This window comes from Cyprinus carpio, chromosome B15 (assembly GCF_018340385.1).
Source record: "Cyprinus carpio isolate SPL01 chromosome B15, ASM1834038v1, whole genome shotgun sequence".
NCBI lineage: Eukaryota > Metazoa > Chordata > Actinopteri > Cypriniformes > Cyprinidae > Cyprinus > Cyprinus carpio.
Genome location: NC_056611.1, coordinates 10,183,593 through 10,199,677, shown reverse-complemented (window position 1 = coordinate 10,199,677; position 16,085 = coordinate 10,183,593). Strand labels below are relative to the sequence as shown.

The 16,085-nt window shown below is 35.4% G+C and overlaps 1 protein-coding gene across 1 annotated transcript in view; it reads right to left on the bottom strand.

Annotated features, from left to right (window-relative positions):
* The window catches only part of LOC109092657 (1,4-alpha-glucan-branching enzyme-like), a 171,069-nt gene extending 156,273 nt beyond the window's left edge, over nt 1-14,796 (bottom strand). The window contains exon 1 of the mRNA XM_042739167.1: nt 14,513-14,796. Coding sequence (XP_042595101.1) covers nt 14,513-14,611 — 99 coding nt within the window. The 5' untranslated portion in view covers nt 14,612-14,796. The remainder of the gene's footprint in view (nt 1-14,512) is intronic.
* Between the last annotated feature and the right edge of the window lie 1,289 nt (nt 14,797-16,085).

Genomic DNA, 16,085 nt, shown 5'->3' with positions numbered 1-16,085 from the left:
CTTTTTCTGCTCTGTAAGTTTGTTGTTTGATGCATTGTACGACACAAATCTAGTGAGACCTTGTGTTAAAGCCGAGGCCGTCTAACAGCGTTGACTAGACGATCAGTTGTGTCACGTTCTAATATCGCCAAAATTGAAATGGTACCACACAAACCCAAACAAGTCCTTGAAGTAATGTTGGCAATGTTTTGTCTGGCACTGAAAACAAAAGTCTGGAGACAGCTGGCTGGGAATAACAGGGAGTTTGTAGAGATGGCCGTCCCAGGGCAGAGACATTTTAGGACTGCGACCCAAAGTTTCTGAACCCGTCAGAAGTTCATCAGAGGCTACGACTCATCTCAATGACAATTACTTGGCAGTCAGTGAGCATGTCATGCTAAGAAATCAAAGTGTGACCTACAACAAAGGAAAATCTGTTATAATTCCCAAAATTTGTCTTAGACAACAAAATCATGTCCAAAATTTAGCAATCCTATAAGATCATTTGCAGATCACACTGTGCAGCATGAGTCTAATGAACTTGGGAATGACCGGCATGTAGACTGTACGATGAAAACAACTATTGACTCGTCAAAACGTCATCAGCAGGCGCTAGTGGTAAACAAAAAGAGCATGATGAATAACACTTTGGCAGTTGTAGTTTTTATGTGTGCTGAAGAAAAAGTTGAAGCGGTGAAAGTGAAAGGATAAGAGCTTGAGGTAAGCAGTTTTATGTTTTATTGCCATGTCGTGTTGACAATACAATACAACTCAAATGAATTTATTAAACAGCCAGATACCATAATTCAATGTATAGTATGAGAGTTTTTCAGGTTGTTTACTTGTAATCAAATGAGGTGATACAATGTGTTGGTTGATTAATTTATTAAATAGATAAAATTATTGTAAATTATCATGTTTCTGTTTTCTTTCAAGCAGCTTTTTAAGTTTAGTTTAGAAAGTGAAACAAGTATTGACACAAGCCCCATGATGCAACAATCGGTTCTGGATTAAGTGGCCTGTTCAAGGGCATAACCCACTACGAAGCCAATATCCCAGAGTTTCTACTAGATTTGGATTCGAACCAAGATCACTCTGTTTAACCACCTAGGAGCTGTGACACATTGTGCCAATATCATGCAGAATTGAGTATGTGTGACCCATTGACCTTCACACTTTCCCCACTGTTTAGTTTCAGGAGCTTGTTCTCACAAATGTACAGTTGGATGAGTAACTGTCAGAGTAAGACTGCTGGGAAATATCAGTCCCATATGGAGACAAAATCAGACTGCATTCCATGCTTTTTCAGAATCAGTTGAGAGAATGCAATGAGACAGTCTAGAAAACAGAATGCTGGGTTTTCCCAACAGTCTTTGTGAAACTGTGTCAAAGTTTGAGGTTACATGGAAGTATTTTTAGAGAAATTATGAAATGGCTGACAACATATACAAGAGGATAAAACAGGAACCGTTTAACTCTAAGTCTAGCCCACCATTTTAAGAACTCTTCCATATTCAATGTCATATTTCACCCATAGACAAATGAAAAATAATAATTAGATATTATATTTTGCATAAAGAAAATGAACACTATTTTAATAAATAAGAGTACACTACTGTTTAAAAGTTTGGGGTCAGTAAGATTTTAATGTTTTTGAAAGAAGTCTCTTTTATTTGTTTAAAAATGAGTAAAAATCGTATTATTGTAAAACTTTCTATATTTTTATCGTGTTTTATATTATAATATATTTAAGCCATTACATTCTTCAATGTCACTTGTTCTTTCTGAAAATCATTCTAATATGCATATTACATTTGCAAATTCCTACACTAGTTTTAATATGTAAATTAAAAACATATTGCAATGCTTGCAAAATACGTTGCAAAATGAAAATGAAAATGTATTACCCAAACTGATTAGATGTTTAACATGTCAAAGCAAAAACTGTAGCAAAATTATCATTTTAATGCCATTTTTCCTAAATGCATTTAGATTTATGGGTAGGACACTTGGGATTGCATTTTCATAGTAATACTGCAAGATAATTGTAGCAAAATGTAGTGTGAATTGCAAAATGCAGAACTGGGCCTGCATTTACCTAAAGCAGTGGTTCTCAACCTTTTTTTACTCCAAGACCCCCTCCTCTCCAAATCAATTCAGCAAGCCCAGCCTTTTCTATTCACCTTTGTATTCTAGTGTTATTACTTTTCAATTACATGTAACTATTTTTAAACAAAAAAATAGTTAGTTTTGCAAACATACTTTGCAAAAATGTCACTGCAGATATTCTATACAACTTAAAAGTACAGAAAGCTCAATTATAGTCTACAGTAATTTTAACAAATAAGCACTAATTCAACCTGCAATACCAAACAAGACCACAGGGAGATGCCAAAGGACTGCATATAAACTATTATGATTCCATTCAGAATCACTAAACACGCCAAATACAAATGAAAAATGAAACCATTCTGAATGTGTGGAACCTCAGCGATCTGAAGGCGGCTCATCAGTGAACACGTTCCTCTGTCAAAACATGCAATAGTGTGAGTGTTGCATCTGATGGCCATATGTACATAAACACATCCATTATAAAACACTCGCTGTATACAACTACGTGAATGTACTGAACTGTGTTCAAGCAGAAATATGATGTAATGATGATCAGTGCGCCGAGAGCACACATACACCGTTTGTTTGCGCATCAATAATAAACAGACACAAGCACGCCTAATGTACAACTCCTGTATGTCAATGTAATCATCTTTAGCTTGATTACAATCATCATCCATTAAAACTTTAGACTACTAGTGTGACACTGGCTTCTTTTATCCAGCAGAGAGCTGTGGTTTGCGTATCATATGCTCAATTTTTTTTTTATATATATTAGTCATGAAATTAGTGAATATATTCTATTTTAATAAGATATCTCGCACCCCCACCCCGTTGAGAACCACTGACCTAAAGCATGATGTGCATTGCATTTGCAATAGGGTTGGGCCGATAAACGATGTCATCGTCAATCGCCGATGGGTGACAGACATCACGATGTTGAGCCAGCATCATGATCCACCCATCTTCTGCAATCCGCCACATCCCAATTCCTTGTTAGGAAAGGAAGTTAAGTAAATTTTAATGGCATACAGGCTTCCATATGCCACAGCCAAAGTGAGATAACTTAATATTAAAAATCATGGGCATCAATCGCGGTGTCTGGTTGCTGCTCTTGTGACAGGCGCTTGACGTTTAGGTGCCACAGAACATGCACTGTATTACGGATTAAAGAGATGAATAAAATATAATGTTGTGGGGTATTTATTGAAAATGCAATTGAAACGTCTTAACTGTAAAGGGCCGTACACACCGGGACGAATATCGGCGCGCGTTATTCGCCAGCGTTTTTCAACGCGTTTTTTGTGTTCACACCCAAGCGATTTTCGCTGACGATGAGCCGAGGTGAACATGCAAATTCATTCCCTGACATTAGATGGCGCTTAATGTAAAACAGAAATACTAGAAATACTAGTTCTCTTTTATCAAGAGTTTTTGTAATCGCTGTTGCGTTTGTCATATAGTTCTTTGTGTTCCGACACCAACGAGACCAGCAACTCTACATTCATCTTGCCTTGCATCTTCTTCGTCTTATTTCTTCCCGGCAGTGTAGACGCTACTTGGCGTATATCTTCTTCGCCGTTACGTATGTGTGCTCAGCAAGACAGTTTTGTGTTTTGAGCGCACCCAAGTTTGTGTTTTACTGTAACTTCAGAAGCTCCAGACACGTGTGCAAAAGCGCCATTCTCATTGGTCGTATAGTTTTTGACGCGGTGCGGCAAACCAAAAAATGGAACGAACCCGAGGCGTTTTTTAAAAAATGACGCTTTTTACGCGTGGCGTTTTTCGCGTCGGTGTGCACACTCACATTGGCGCCCTTTGTTTAGTCACGAGGCGTTAAACGTCGGCGAATATCGCGCGCGAAATTCGTCCCGGTGTGAACAGGCCTTAAGTGTCAATGCATTTAAGAAAAATAAAAGACATTTAAATCACCATTTTGCTACCTTTGGCTCAGAATGCATTTTGAAATTCACACTGCATTTTGCAACAATTATCTCGCAGTATCACAATGAAAATGTAACCCCAAGTGTCCTACCTTCATATTTTTATGGAACCTAACATTTTCATTTGTTTGTTTGTTTCAGCATTTAACTAATTTAATGGATCTTTGTTGAATAAAATTAATTTATTTTACTAACACTGCCAATCAAATGCTTGGGATCAGTATTTATTTTATTTTTATTTAAGAATTGAAAGAAATTAATACTTTTATTCAGCAAGGATGTGTTAAATTGATAAATTTATGTTTTTAATTTATATGATATGATATGATATGATATGATATGATATGATATGATATGATATGATATGATATGATATGATATGAGCCATTGTTCACTGACAAGCTGCGCAAAACATGCACAAAATATGATTGTGGTTTTGTGCAGCTTGTGCAGAACAACGGCTCTGTGTAGTAAATGCTGCTCTACGTGAAAGCACACACGTAGAGATTTACCACTGATTATAGAACTGGCTTTACTGATGAGATGCGCAATAATATCATGCCGATATTTATTGTGCATCCCTAATATAGATCTTTATCACTAAGTGACTATGCAAATTTTGGAGTGAAATCGTCATTCATTTTCATGGAAGTCTTAATGGTTAAAAAAAATAACATTAAATTCCTGAAGAAAAAAAAAAAGTAATGTAAGACATGTTCTTTCATTAGAGTAGGACTTCCAGACCTCCAGGTGCACCTGTGGTCTAACATTCTCTACACTCACATCTGGACAAACTCACTGATATTATTATTATTTGGGCATAACGGGGGAACAAGGTTGCTATTTATATGTAGGAACATTCAAGACATTGGTATTACTGTGGGCCAGTCCCAAATGCCACCCTAAGCCTTTGTGGTCAGCCTCTGAGTTCACACTTTGGTGATACTGCATAGACTGTTGGGTAACTACACACAAACTGCTTTTTCTCTGAAATATAAAAGTTAAACATCAAAGAGCCACACAAAAGAATCCAAGAGAAAAATCTGGCCTACACAAGACAAAATGAAATATTGCAAAACCAAAAATCTCTCACTTTAAGGCATAAGAGGAGGCTGTTGCTCTGCTTTGTGCACCAGCACATCATAATCTAAAATGTTTAAGAATTACTCACAACTCTTTCTAAAGCTGGGAGAACAAGTGATCAGAGCAACACATATCAGTCCCAGTTTGAAGTTTACAGAGTCTCTTTAGTCATCTGAATTCCTGACACTTCATTCCCTCTGTTGATGCACAGCGTGATTCAGAGCTGCCCGCAAGACCTTGTTGATTTTGACACTTGCACTCATAAGAAATACTCCTGTTGCTCAGGGGCCTCTGACGCTGGGTTTGATCAAGAGGCAAGCAGCTATTGCGCTGGCACCTGCCTATGTACAATTATTTATGGGGAGGAGAGGGGCTTTCAGGGGCCAGACAGGTGAGTGAGGGTCGCCCGGGGCTCCCTGGAGTCCACAGAAGCCGCACTGCTGCTGGAATGGGAGACATTTGAGACATAAATATGTGTTCAGTGTGACCCAGTCACCTCATAAACACGTACCAAAAAAGCATGTATTCAACAAAAACACCAGACTACTGAGTGAGGCAGAACAGGTTCTTAGGGTAAGAATCGTGTAAGCAAGCATCAAAGTCTCTGAGAAAGGAATATTTCTAAGATATATTACTAAGAAGGATAACATGATGCATGATCATATATGATTATCAGTGCACTAAATCAAATCACACAGACTATAAATTTCTGAGCATACTATTAATGCATTATATTACACTATATAATATTTTTTAAAGTACATATTATACAAACTACAGTATATGTACTATTGTAATCACAGCAAAATTAATATTATCTGTTTCAGTTGTGTTATTGTTAACTAAAAGTATTTAAAATAATATTTTTGTATAAAATACAATAAATAAAATAATATTTTGAAAATGTAAAAAATAAAAGCAAATTAAAAATATGAATACTATAATATAAATAGTACTAAAATAACTGTGGCTTTGCTGATACTTAATTTCAAATAAAATGTGATATCATAAATGTGCCATGTCACTACACGCATTTTTATCTGATAATTCATAATCATAATATCTCATAACTTTTTTGTCAATTTCAACTTTTTAATGAGAATTTTGAATTTCACGTCACAAATATGCCTATTTATCCCATAACTTGGCTTTTTATTTCATAATGACTTTTTCTAAAAATTGCTTTGGTGATTTTATCTCATAATTTTGCCTTTTAATTTCATAATCATGACTTTTTGTTAGAATTGATTCTGTCAATTTCAACTTTTCATGTAATTAACTTTTCATGTAATTAAACAACTTTTTATCTCATAACCACAACTTTTTGCCAGAATTGCTTTTTATGTCAATTTCAAAATTTTGTAAATTTTATGTCAAAATTATGACTCTTTATCCCACAATTTGACTTTTTATCTCGTAATCATGACTTTTTGTCAGAATGGCTTTTTATGTCAATTTGAACTTTTCATCTCATAATTTTAATTTTTGTGTCAGAATTTTTTAATGTCAATTTCAACTTCTTGTCAATTTAGAATTTTATATCAAAATTACTCTTTATCCCAAAATTTGACTTTATATCTCGTAATCAATTTTTCACAAAAATTGTTTTTCTGTCAATTTCAACATTTATCTCATAATTTCAACTTTGATTTCAACTTTTAATGTCAATTTAGAATTTTATGTCACAATAATGACTCTTTAGCACATAATTTGACTTTTTTATCTCATAATCATGACTAATCAGCTGTGTATCTCATAACTTGAAACTTATGTCATAATTATCTTTTTTTTTGTCAATTTCAACTTTTATGTCATAATTATGAAAGTTAATCAACAGATTTGTTTTTATAATATTTTGCATTAAGCACTAAGGCACTAAGTCTGTCAGTAAGCTTGAAATGACAAGGCGGTGAGCAAAATCAAGCCCCGCCCCCTATTTTTCTCATTGAATATTTAGTTTCACAAATACGATTTTACTGAAGTAAAATTAATCACATCTTGAGGTTCTTGCCGACTTTAGATATTACAGGTCCTTCTCAAAAAATTAGCATACTGTGAAAAAGTTCATTATTTTCCATAATGTAATGATAAAAATTAAAACTTTCATATATTTTAGATTCATTGCACATCAACTGAAATATTTCAGGTCTTTTATTGTTTTAATACTGATGATTTTTGGCATACAGCTCATGAAAACCCAAAATTCCTATCTCAAAAAATTAGCATATCATGAAAAGGTTCTCTAATACGAGCTATTAACCTAATCATCTGAATCAACTAATTAACTCTAAACACCTGCAAAAGATTCCTGAGGCTTTTAAAAACTCCCAGCTGGTTCATTACTCAAAACTGCAATCATGGGTAAGACTGCGACCTGACTGCTGTCCAGAAGGCCATCATTGACACCCTCAAGCGAGAGGATAAGACACAGAAAGAAATTCTGAACGAACAGGCTGTGTCCCAGAGTTGCTGTATCAAGGCACCTCAGTGGGAAGTCTGTGGGAAGGAAAAAGTGTGGCAAAAAAACGCTGCACAACGAGAAGAGGTGACCGGACCCTGAGGAAGATTGTGGAGAAGGACCGATTCCAGACCTTGGGGGGACATGCGGAAGCAGTGGACTGAGTCTGGAGTAGAAACATCCAGAGCCACCGTGCACAGGCGTGTGCTTTGAACCAGAAACAGCGGCAGAAGCGCCTTACCTGGGCTACAGAGAAGCAGCACTGGACTGTTGCTCAGTGGTCCAAAGTACTTTTTTCGGATGAAAGCAAATTTTGCATGTCATTCGGAAAATCAAGGTGCCAGAGTCTGGAGGGAGAGACTGGGGAGAAGGAAATGCCAAAATGCCTGAAGTCCAGTGTCAAGTACCCAGAGTCAGTAATGGTCTGGGGTGCCATGTCAGCTGCTGGTGTTGGTCCACTGTGTTTTATCAAGGGCAGGGTCAATGCAGCTAGTATCAGGAGATTTTGGAGCACTTCATGCTTCCATCTGCTGAAAAGCTTTATGGAGATGAAGATTTCGTTTTTCAGCACGACCTGGCACCTGCTCACAGTGCCAAAAACCACTGGTAAATGGTTTACTGGACCATGGTATTTACTGTGCTCAATTGGCCTGCCAACTCTCCTGACCTGAACCCATAGAGGATCTGTGGGATATGTGTGAAGAGAAAGTTGAGAGACGCAAGACCCAACACTCTGGATGAGCTTAAGGCCGCTATCGAAGCCATCCTGGGCCTCCAGAACACCTCAGCAGTGCCACAGGCTGATTGCCTCCATGCCACGCCGCATTGAAGCAGTCATTTCTGCAAAAGGATTCCCGACCAAGTATTGAGTGCATAACTGAACATAATTAGTTGAAGGTTGACTTTTTTTGTATTAAAAACACTTTTCTTTTATTGGTCGGATGAAATATGCTAATTTTTTGAGATAGGAATTTGGGTTTTCATGAGCTGTATGCCAAAATCATCAGTATTAAAACAATAAAAGACCTGAAATATTTCAGTTGGTGTGCAATGAATCTAAAATATATGAAAGTTTAATTTTTATCATTACATTATGGAAAATAAGGAATTTTTCACAATATGCTAATTTTTTGAGAAGTACCTGTATATAATAAATTAAACCCTTAAGTGTGTAATTTTTGTGTTGTTCCTGGACAAAATCTCCATGTTGTTTAGTTGTTTTACACTTTCACCACTCACAAGTTTGCATCATCTCATTACTTATGCTAGCAAGGGAAAACTGGCAAAATATTTATGAGAAAGCATCTGAAAAACAGCTTCTGCCGGCTATGTTTGCCCATGCTGATTACTGATATTCAGGGCAACATGTAAATAATTAGCCTCTGTTAAAACAGCACATGCACCGCATATCTGTTCATCCTATTAGAGTGTTTGTTCATCAGAGCACGACCCTTTGCAAACCATCTGAACTCAATAAGAGTATTTCGCCACCAAAAGCCAATAAAACAAAGTTCATCTTACTTCCAAAAGACTTCACTCCCACCTAACGTTCATTCAACTCCCACAAGAAAATGCACTGCTTACATACCTAGGAGACCTAGTGGACTTTCATCACTCAGTAACTCTCAGATGTTGGCGCTGTAGCATAACAGTTAGTTGAGTTATGGAGCTGTGGTGCACATGAGGGTAATAGGGCTGGGACAATAAATCGATGCAGAATCGATTTGTGGATCGATTCTTAGATTTTCAGAATGCATCGCGATTCCTCTGGAATCGATTCTGATCTTAGATTTTAACAGCAGATGGCGCTATAATCTAGTTTTTTTTCCACACACTCAAATTCTCATGAAGAAGAGTGCTAAAGAGCAGTTGTGTTCGGCTGAGTCATGTAATTTCACCTCAGCTTAGAATGCTTTTATGACGCGAGATTAATTTAAACAGCCCACTGTGAACACCTTTTGTAATTCGCTTCAACCTTTCGAATTTTATGAATTAATATTTTAGGTTCAAGTGGTGTGTAAGGATTTGGAAACAAGCAGAGTATGGCTGTTTCTAAAGCATGCAGTGCCATCTGCTGTTCAAAACTAAGCTCAGAATCGATTCAAGAAAGAATCGGGATGCATTCGGAAAATCTCAGAATCGATGCTGAATCATTTCTCGATTCGCGATGCATCGATTTATTTTCCCAGCCCTAGAGGGTAATGCAAGATTGAATTTGGCTTGCAACATTTTAAAATACTATTAATTTCAGAGTTGATTAATGTTTTATTTAAATCAAAATAAATTAGAAAAGTCTAAATAATGAAATAAAAATCAATTATGAATTCAAAGTTGAATTTCTTTGTCATAATTATCTCCCAATTTTGACTTTGTCAATTTCAACTTTTCTTATTTTGGACATTTTATGTATTAATTTCAATTTTCCATGCCCAGATTTTGAGATTTTTCCTCATGATTATGACTTTTCACCTCAAAATTTTGACATTTTCTTTTCCTATTTTATCTCATAATTTCGACATTTTATATCAAATGTTGATTTTAGTTCATTACTGACTTTATCTCATGTCATTTTAATATCCTAATATCAACTCGTTCATATAATTTTATATAATCTAATAAATTAGACTTTTTCATGTCCTAATTTTAATCCTTTTTATCTCATAATTTTGACTTTAGCTCATAATTGTGAATTTTCATCTAATTATTATACCACTTTCATTTCCTTGTTTTGACATAATATATCATAACTGTGAACTTTTTATGTCTTAATTTTGACATATCATCATTTTGATTTATGTCATTATCCATGTCATTTATGTCATAAATTATGATTTACTAAAGCATGACTTTTTTTGTTCTTATGTGGCAGAAACTGAATTCCATAAATAAGTATCTTAAAGAAAATTCTCAATTTGTTCTCTATAATTATCACTGCAATCTAGGAGAAACAATAGAGATATTAAAGAGATCTCATTTGCGATTTCCTGTTCCTATGGGCTCTCGCACTCAGAGCAAATGAAAGTACCCCAGAAATCTGAAATGTTATTAACCTTCATTTCAAGAGTTTTACGGAACATGCTAAGAAGAGTAGAGGCTTCCTTAATAATCGGAGTTTCTTACATCCCATGTGGTTTTACTCAATCCGTGACACACATTTCACACAACATTATTCCACTTTTGAAACCAGTTCCACAGAGAGGGGTAAAATTAGAAACCATGTACCATGTTTTCGGATACCTCGATGGCTACCCCTCAAGACTTTGGTGTTAATTAAAACGATAATGAAGAACTCCATTTCACTTGTCAGTGGTCTCTGTGGCACTAATGAATGGAGAATGTTGAGTCATAAATATGCAGACTGTGCCACTCACACTTAATGCGTGCAACAATGCAATTAGGCATTGTTATCATTATAATCAAATGTAAAGACAGTGCCATAAGACCCTGTATATTGTGTATTAAAGTGACGAGTGGTGAGCGTACGGCTGCTGACAGTGCCTCTCACTGGATTGCAATTAAGTGCCATCTAATTGGTACAAAGCACTCGAAGCCTCCAGGCATAAGCAATCAGAAGCTGAAGTACCAATTGTGCGTCACTGTTTATATACTCAAATATAACTCTGTTAGACTGTAACTTTATTTATGAGTGACATTATAATTAGCTATTCAAAGTGGTCACCCCAAGTCATCTTTATGTAGGTCTTTATGTATTAATAAGTGTGGCCTAATGACATTTCTCTCTCTCCATTCATTTTAAGCATGCTTGTACGGCTATCAATAGTAGTGTACTGCTGATGTAAAAAAAAATTAAATAAAATTATGACTTACGCAATTTTAAACAGTGTAGTATGTTACATTATTGTGTTGTCACAAAGTTGAGAAGGGCCATAGGGAACACCGACGCTGACCAAACAGGGGTCAACAGTGCAAGCATTTCTCTAGCATTTCAGACTAAAAATAGGTGTCTGAACTTTAAAATGTATTTACAGTTGCTGTTCGTGAATTATGACAATGTCAAAGCCAGTATAATAAAGCATAGGCATTTTAAAATAAGAGTTCCAGTGCATTTCGCATCTCTTTATAATTAAACGTCCCACATTATGCATAAATTATCATTATTTTGGTTACACAAACAATAAATAAATTAATAAATAAATAAAAATCAGTCAATCAATCAATCTGGATTTTAATTCAAAGTAAACTTATGCAGCTTCTGCAGCAAAAAGAAAAAATAAATATGAAAATAAATAGATTAAAAAAACAGCATCAAAACAATGTGTAATACAGCTTTAATAAATTGTTGTTGTTTTTCAATACATTAGAAAATGTCATGCTTAATTAAATAGATTTTTTTCTGTGCTATATATATATATATTTTTTTTTTTTTTTTTTATCACAAATCGCCTACTCCAGTGGTTTACAGTCAGCAGATTATTTTGCAAAATAAATCTTTGCAGGGTGATAAAGACTACCCTGCATAACTGTACCGCTTATCATGCGGCTACTTGCTTGATAAGTAAATAATTGAACGCAAAATATTAATTTGATCAGTTGTAGAAGTTGTGGTTGTGTTAATAACAGACCACTTGATGGCGTGATTGAGGAATCATCGTTATATTGAGTTAATAACTCTGACACAAAGGACCATTTCAAATATTCATAGGAGAATCGTGAAAAAAAAAATAGTTTGCTCAAAAATATCAAGCACCACAACTGTTTACAACATTGATAATAATCAGAAATGGTTACTGAGCAGCAAATCATATTAGAATGATTTCTGAAGATCATGTGACACTGTGAAGACTGGAGTAATGATGCTGAAGATTCAGCTTTGCATCACAGGAATACAGTAGCTTATGTTTTAAAACATTCAAATAAATAATTTAAATTGACAATATTTCACAATATTACTGTGTTTACTGTATTTATAATAAATAAATGTAGCCTTGGTGAGCATATAATCAACAATTCCCTGAACTCTGCACAATGGCCAAAAAACAATGTCACAATAAAAAAGACTTTTCATGTCTATGTCCAATTCCTTACTTTTTCTAGTTATATAAGTTTAAAATATGTTGCCTGTAATTGTTTTTCTTATACTGCAATAGAATATCGATATCGCCTGGACAGTGTAAAATATTGTGATATGAATTTTAGCTCATATCGCCTACCCCTAATATTACATACATACATACATACATACATACATACATATATATATATATATATATATATATATATATATATCTCATTTACAAAAAAAAAACAGCCACTAAAATGTCATTCAGTGTCTTGTCAGGCATATTTACCATAATAATCAGTTTATGACATATTAAAAGACTAATTAGTTTTACTCCAAATTCTACTCTATATTTTTAAACTTTGCCACTATCCCATTTTGTGGCCATTTGTCAGCAATATTTTTTTACTCATTTAAAATGCAATAAAATGTTTTATACTGTATATTTTAATACGTACAGGTCAGAATAAATATGCTGTTAAATTTTTTTAATAAATATAAGCGTTGCATTGAATGACAATAAAACATTATTTCAACTCACATTTTGAAATTTTATTCTCCCCAAACTTATTTGAAACCTTAAAAGTAGACACTTTACTTGCATTTAATATGCTTTCTATGTATAAAATCACTTTTGTAAAATCTTTTGATCCGGACATTTAAATGTCTTTGACCCAATTACAACATTAACACTGTTGTGAAGCTGCTTTTAAACAAACTGTATTGCATAATTCACTATATAAATAAATGTGGCCTGACATTGTGATCAATCTTAAAGGGAAAATTCATGCAATAATCCAAATTCTGTCATCATTTACTCATCCTCAAATTGTTCCAAACCTGTATGAGTTTCTATCTTCTGTTGAACACAAAAGATGATATTTTGAAGATGCTGGTAATCAAACATTGAAGAGTAGGCCACTGACTTCCATAGTATGGAGAAGAGAAAAAAAAATTCTATGGAAGTCAATGGAGACCAGAAACTGACAGAAACATTGTGTTCAGCAGAAAAAAAATATATTTATATTGGACTCAAATCTTTTATTTATTTTTTTTAATAAATTTTACTGTATTTTGCTTAAAAAAATGTATGACTACAGTACAGATTATTAATTATATTAACCAGGGACTGGAGCCCACTAGGGGGCTTTAATAAACTTATAAGAGAGGCAAAAATAATAATGATAATAATAAATAAATATTAGTTATATTTAAATTTTAAAAAAAAGTGTGACGTAGTGAGCTCTTACTCAATTTTATCACATTAAAAACTATTTATATTTCTATTTTTTTAAATATATATTTTGTTAACATTCCTTAGAAGATAGCAACAAGTTAATGACAAAACATTGTGATATTTATTCCAAAAATATATATATTTTTAATATACAAGCAAAAATATGATTTCAATTTAAACACTGACCTGCAGGCCTATAAAGTTTGAAAACATGAAAGTGTTTTACCATGCAAATGCAAAATCTGCAATAATAATAATAACAATAATAATCTTATTCTTATTTTGTTTTTGTTGGTAGTATATTTATTAGTAGTAGTAGTAGCATTGTTGTTGTTATGCACAAAATCAACGAAAAAAAAAATAAAGCTGTCCTCTACTGTCTTAAAGCAGCGTTTTGTCGTTGTGCTGCAGCTGAAGTGAACTGTCATCGCCATCAAGCTTCCACAGAAACCATTAGATGTCCATATACATATTCAGTAGGGCACCAAGCTCTTATATTTAGAGGCGGACAGCATCCAGCAGCTGTCTCTTAATGTCCACTACACTGAATTAATATAACAACTACTGAGTGCCGGGTGTGAAGGGCTGACAGACAGACATGCGTGTCATTGTGCGTTTGGGACGGCCACGGGACCATTACCCAGCGACAAGATGCAAATAACGCTTAAAAGCACGTTTTACCTCCTCTGGAAGTCCTTTTCAAAGGGTTTGAGGTAAGGATCCAACTCTAGAAGGGAGTTCAAGCGAGGAACTGAAACACTATACTCAGCTTCTGCCATCTTCGCGTCAGACCAGAACAATCGAGCACCGACTCTCTCGATTAAACTGTCACTGTGGAGCAATGCGCAGCGGTTTGTGTCGCGCTGTCATTTGTCAGGGTCGTGCTGTTTTACCCTGCCCCTGTCCATACGAAAACAAGAGGATGTGGCTTTCTGAGCTCACTTTTCACTCCCTTTTCTTAAATGGCAGCGTGGTGCTTTAAGGGGACCGCGCAAGTATTCAGATTAGGGGTGGAGGAGGATTTTAGGGGAGGCAGAGAGTCGAATCATAGACATGTTTGCCCTTGACAAAGTTCAACCCTCTTCTTTTTTGATAAGGACAGACCCTCTACTCTTTACACGGTAAATGTAACATATAAAAACAATCAAATATGAATATATATATTTTTTTTATAAATAGTGTATATGAATATCCAAACAGTGTAATGCAGTATGACCTATAGCTTTATAACAGCAACATTAAAATATAAAATGTATAATTAATTTAAAATGATCCACACACTATACTTTGCATTCAGAAAGTATTCAGGACCCCTTCACTTTTTTAAATTTTGTTATGTTGCAGCCCGATATTACAATTGTTTAAATTATTTATTTTTTTCTCTTTCTCTCTCATTAAAATACACTCTGTAGCCTACCTCATAATGACAAAGTGAAAACAGAATTTTAGAAATATCTGTAAAATTCTGCTGCACTGCAAGAGCACAGTGGCTTCCATAATTCTCAAATAGAAGTTTGGCACAACCAGGACTCTTACAAGAGCTGGTCGCCCAGCCAAACTGAGCAATCGATGGAGAAGGGCCATGTACTGTATAGACTGGTGACCGAGAACCTGATGGTTACTGAGCTCCATGATCATATGTGCAGATGGGAGAAACCTAGAGAAGGACAAACATCACTGCAACACTCCACCGATCTGGAAACCAAACCAAACTCAGTCCTCTCCTCATTGAAGACACATAAAAACACACTTGGAATTTGCAAAGCACTACCTAAAGGACCCCCAGACTCTGGGAAATAAGATAATGATGATCCTCAATTCTAAGCATCATTTTTGAAGGAATCCAGCTCTGCTCATCACCTGCAGAGTCCCATCCTAAAAGTAAAGTGTGCTGTGCAGCCTCATGCAGGGACTGGGAGACTGCTCAGGGTTGAGGGAAAGCTGAATGGAGCAAAGTATATATAGAGATATCCTCAATGAAAACGTGTTCCACAGCACTCAGGACCTCAGACTGGGCTGAAGGTTCACTTTCAGGACAATGACCCTGAGCACACAGCCAAGGCAACACAGGAGAGGTTTAGGGACAACTCTGAATGTCCTAGAGTGGCCCAGCCAGGGCCCTGACTTGAACCCAATAAAACATCTTTGGAGAGACCTGACAATGGCTGTTCGCTGACGGTCCCCATCCAACCTGGCCGAGTTTGAGAGGATATTCCAAAGAAGAATGGCAGAAAATCCCCCAATTCATGTGTG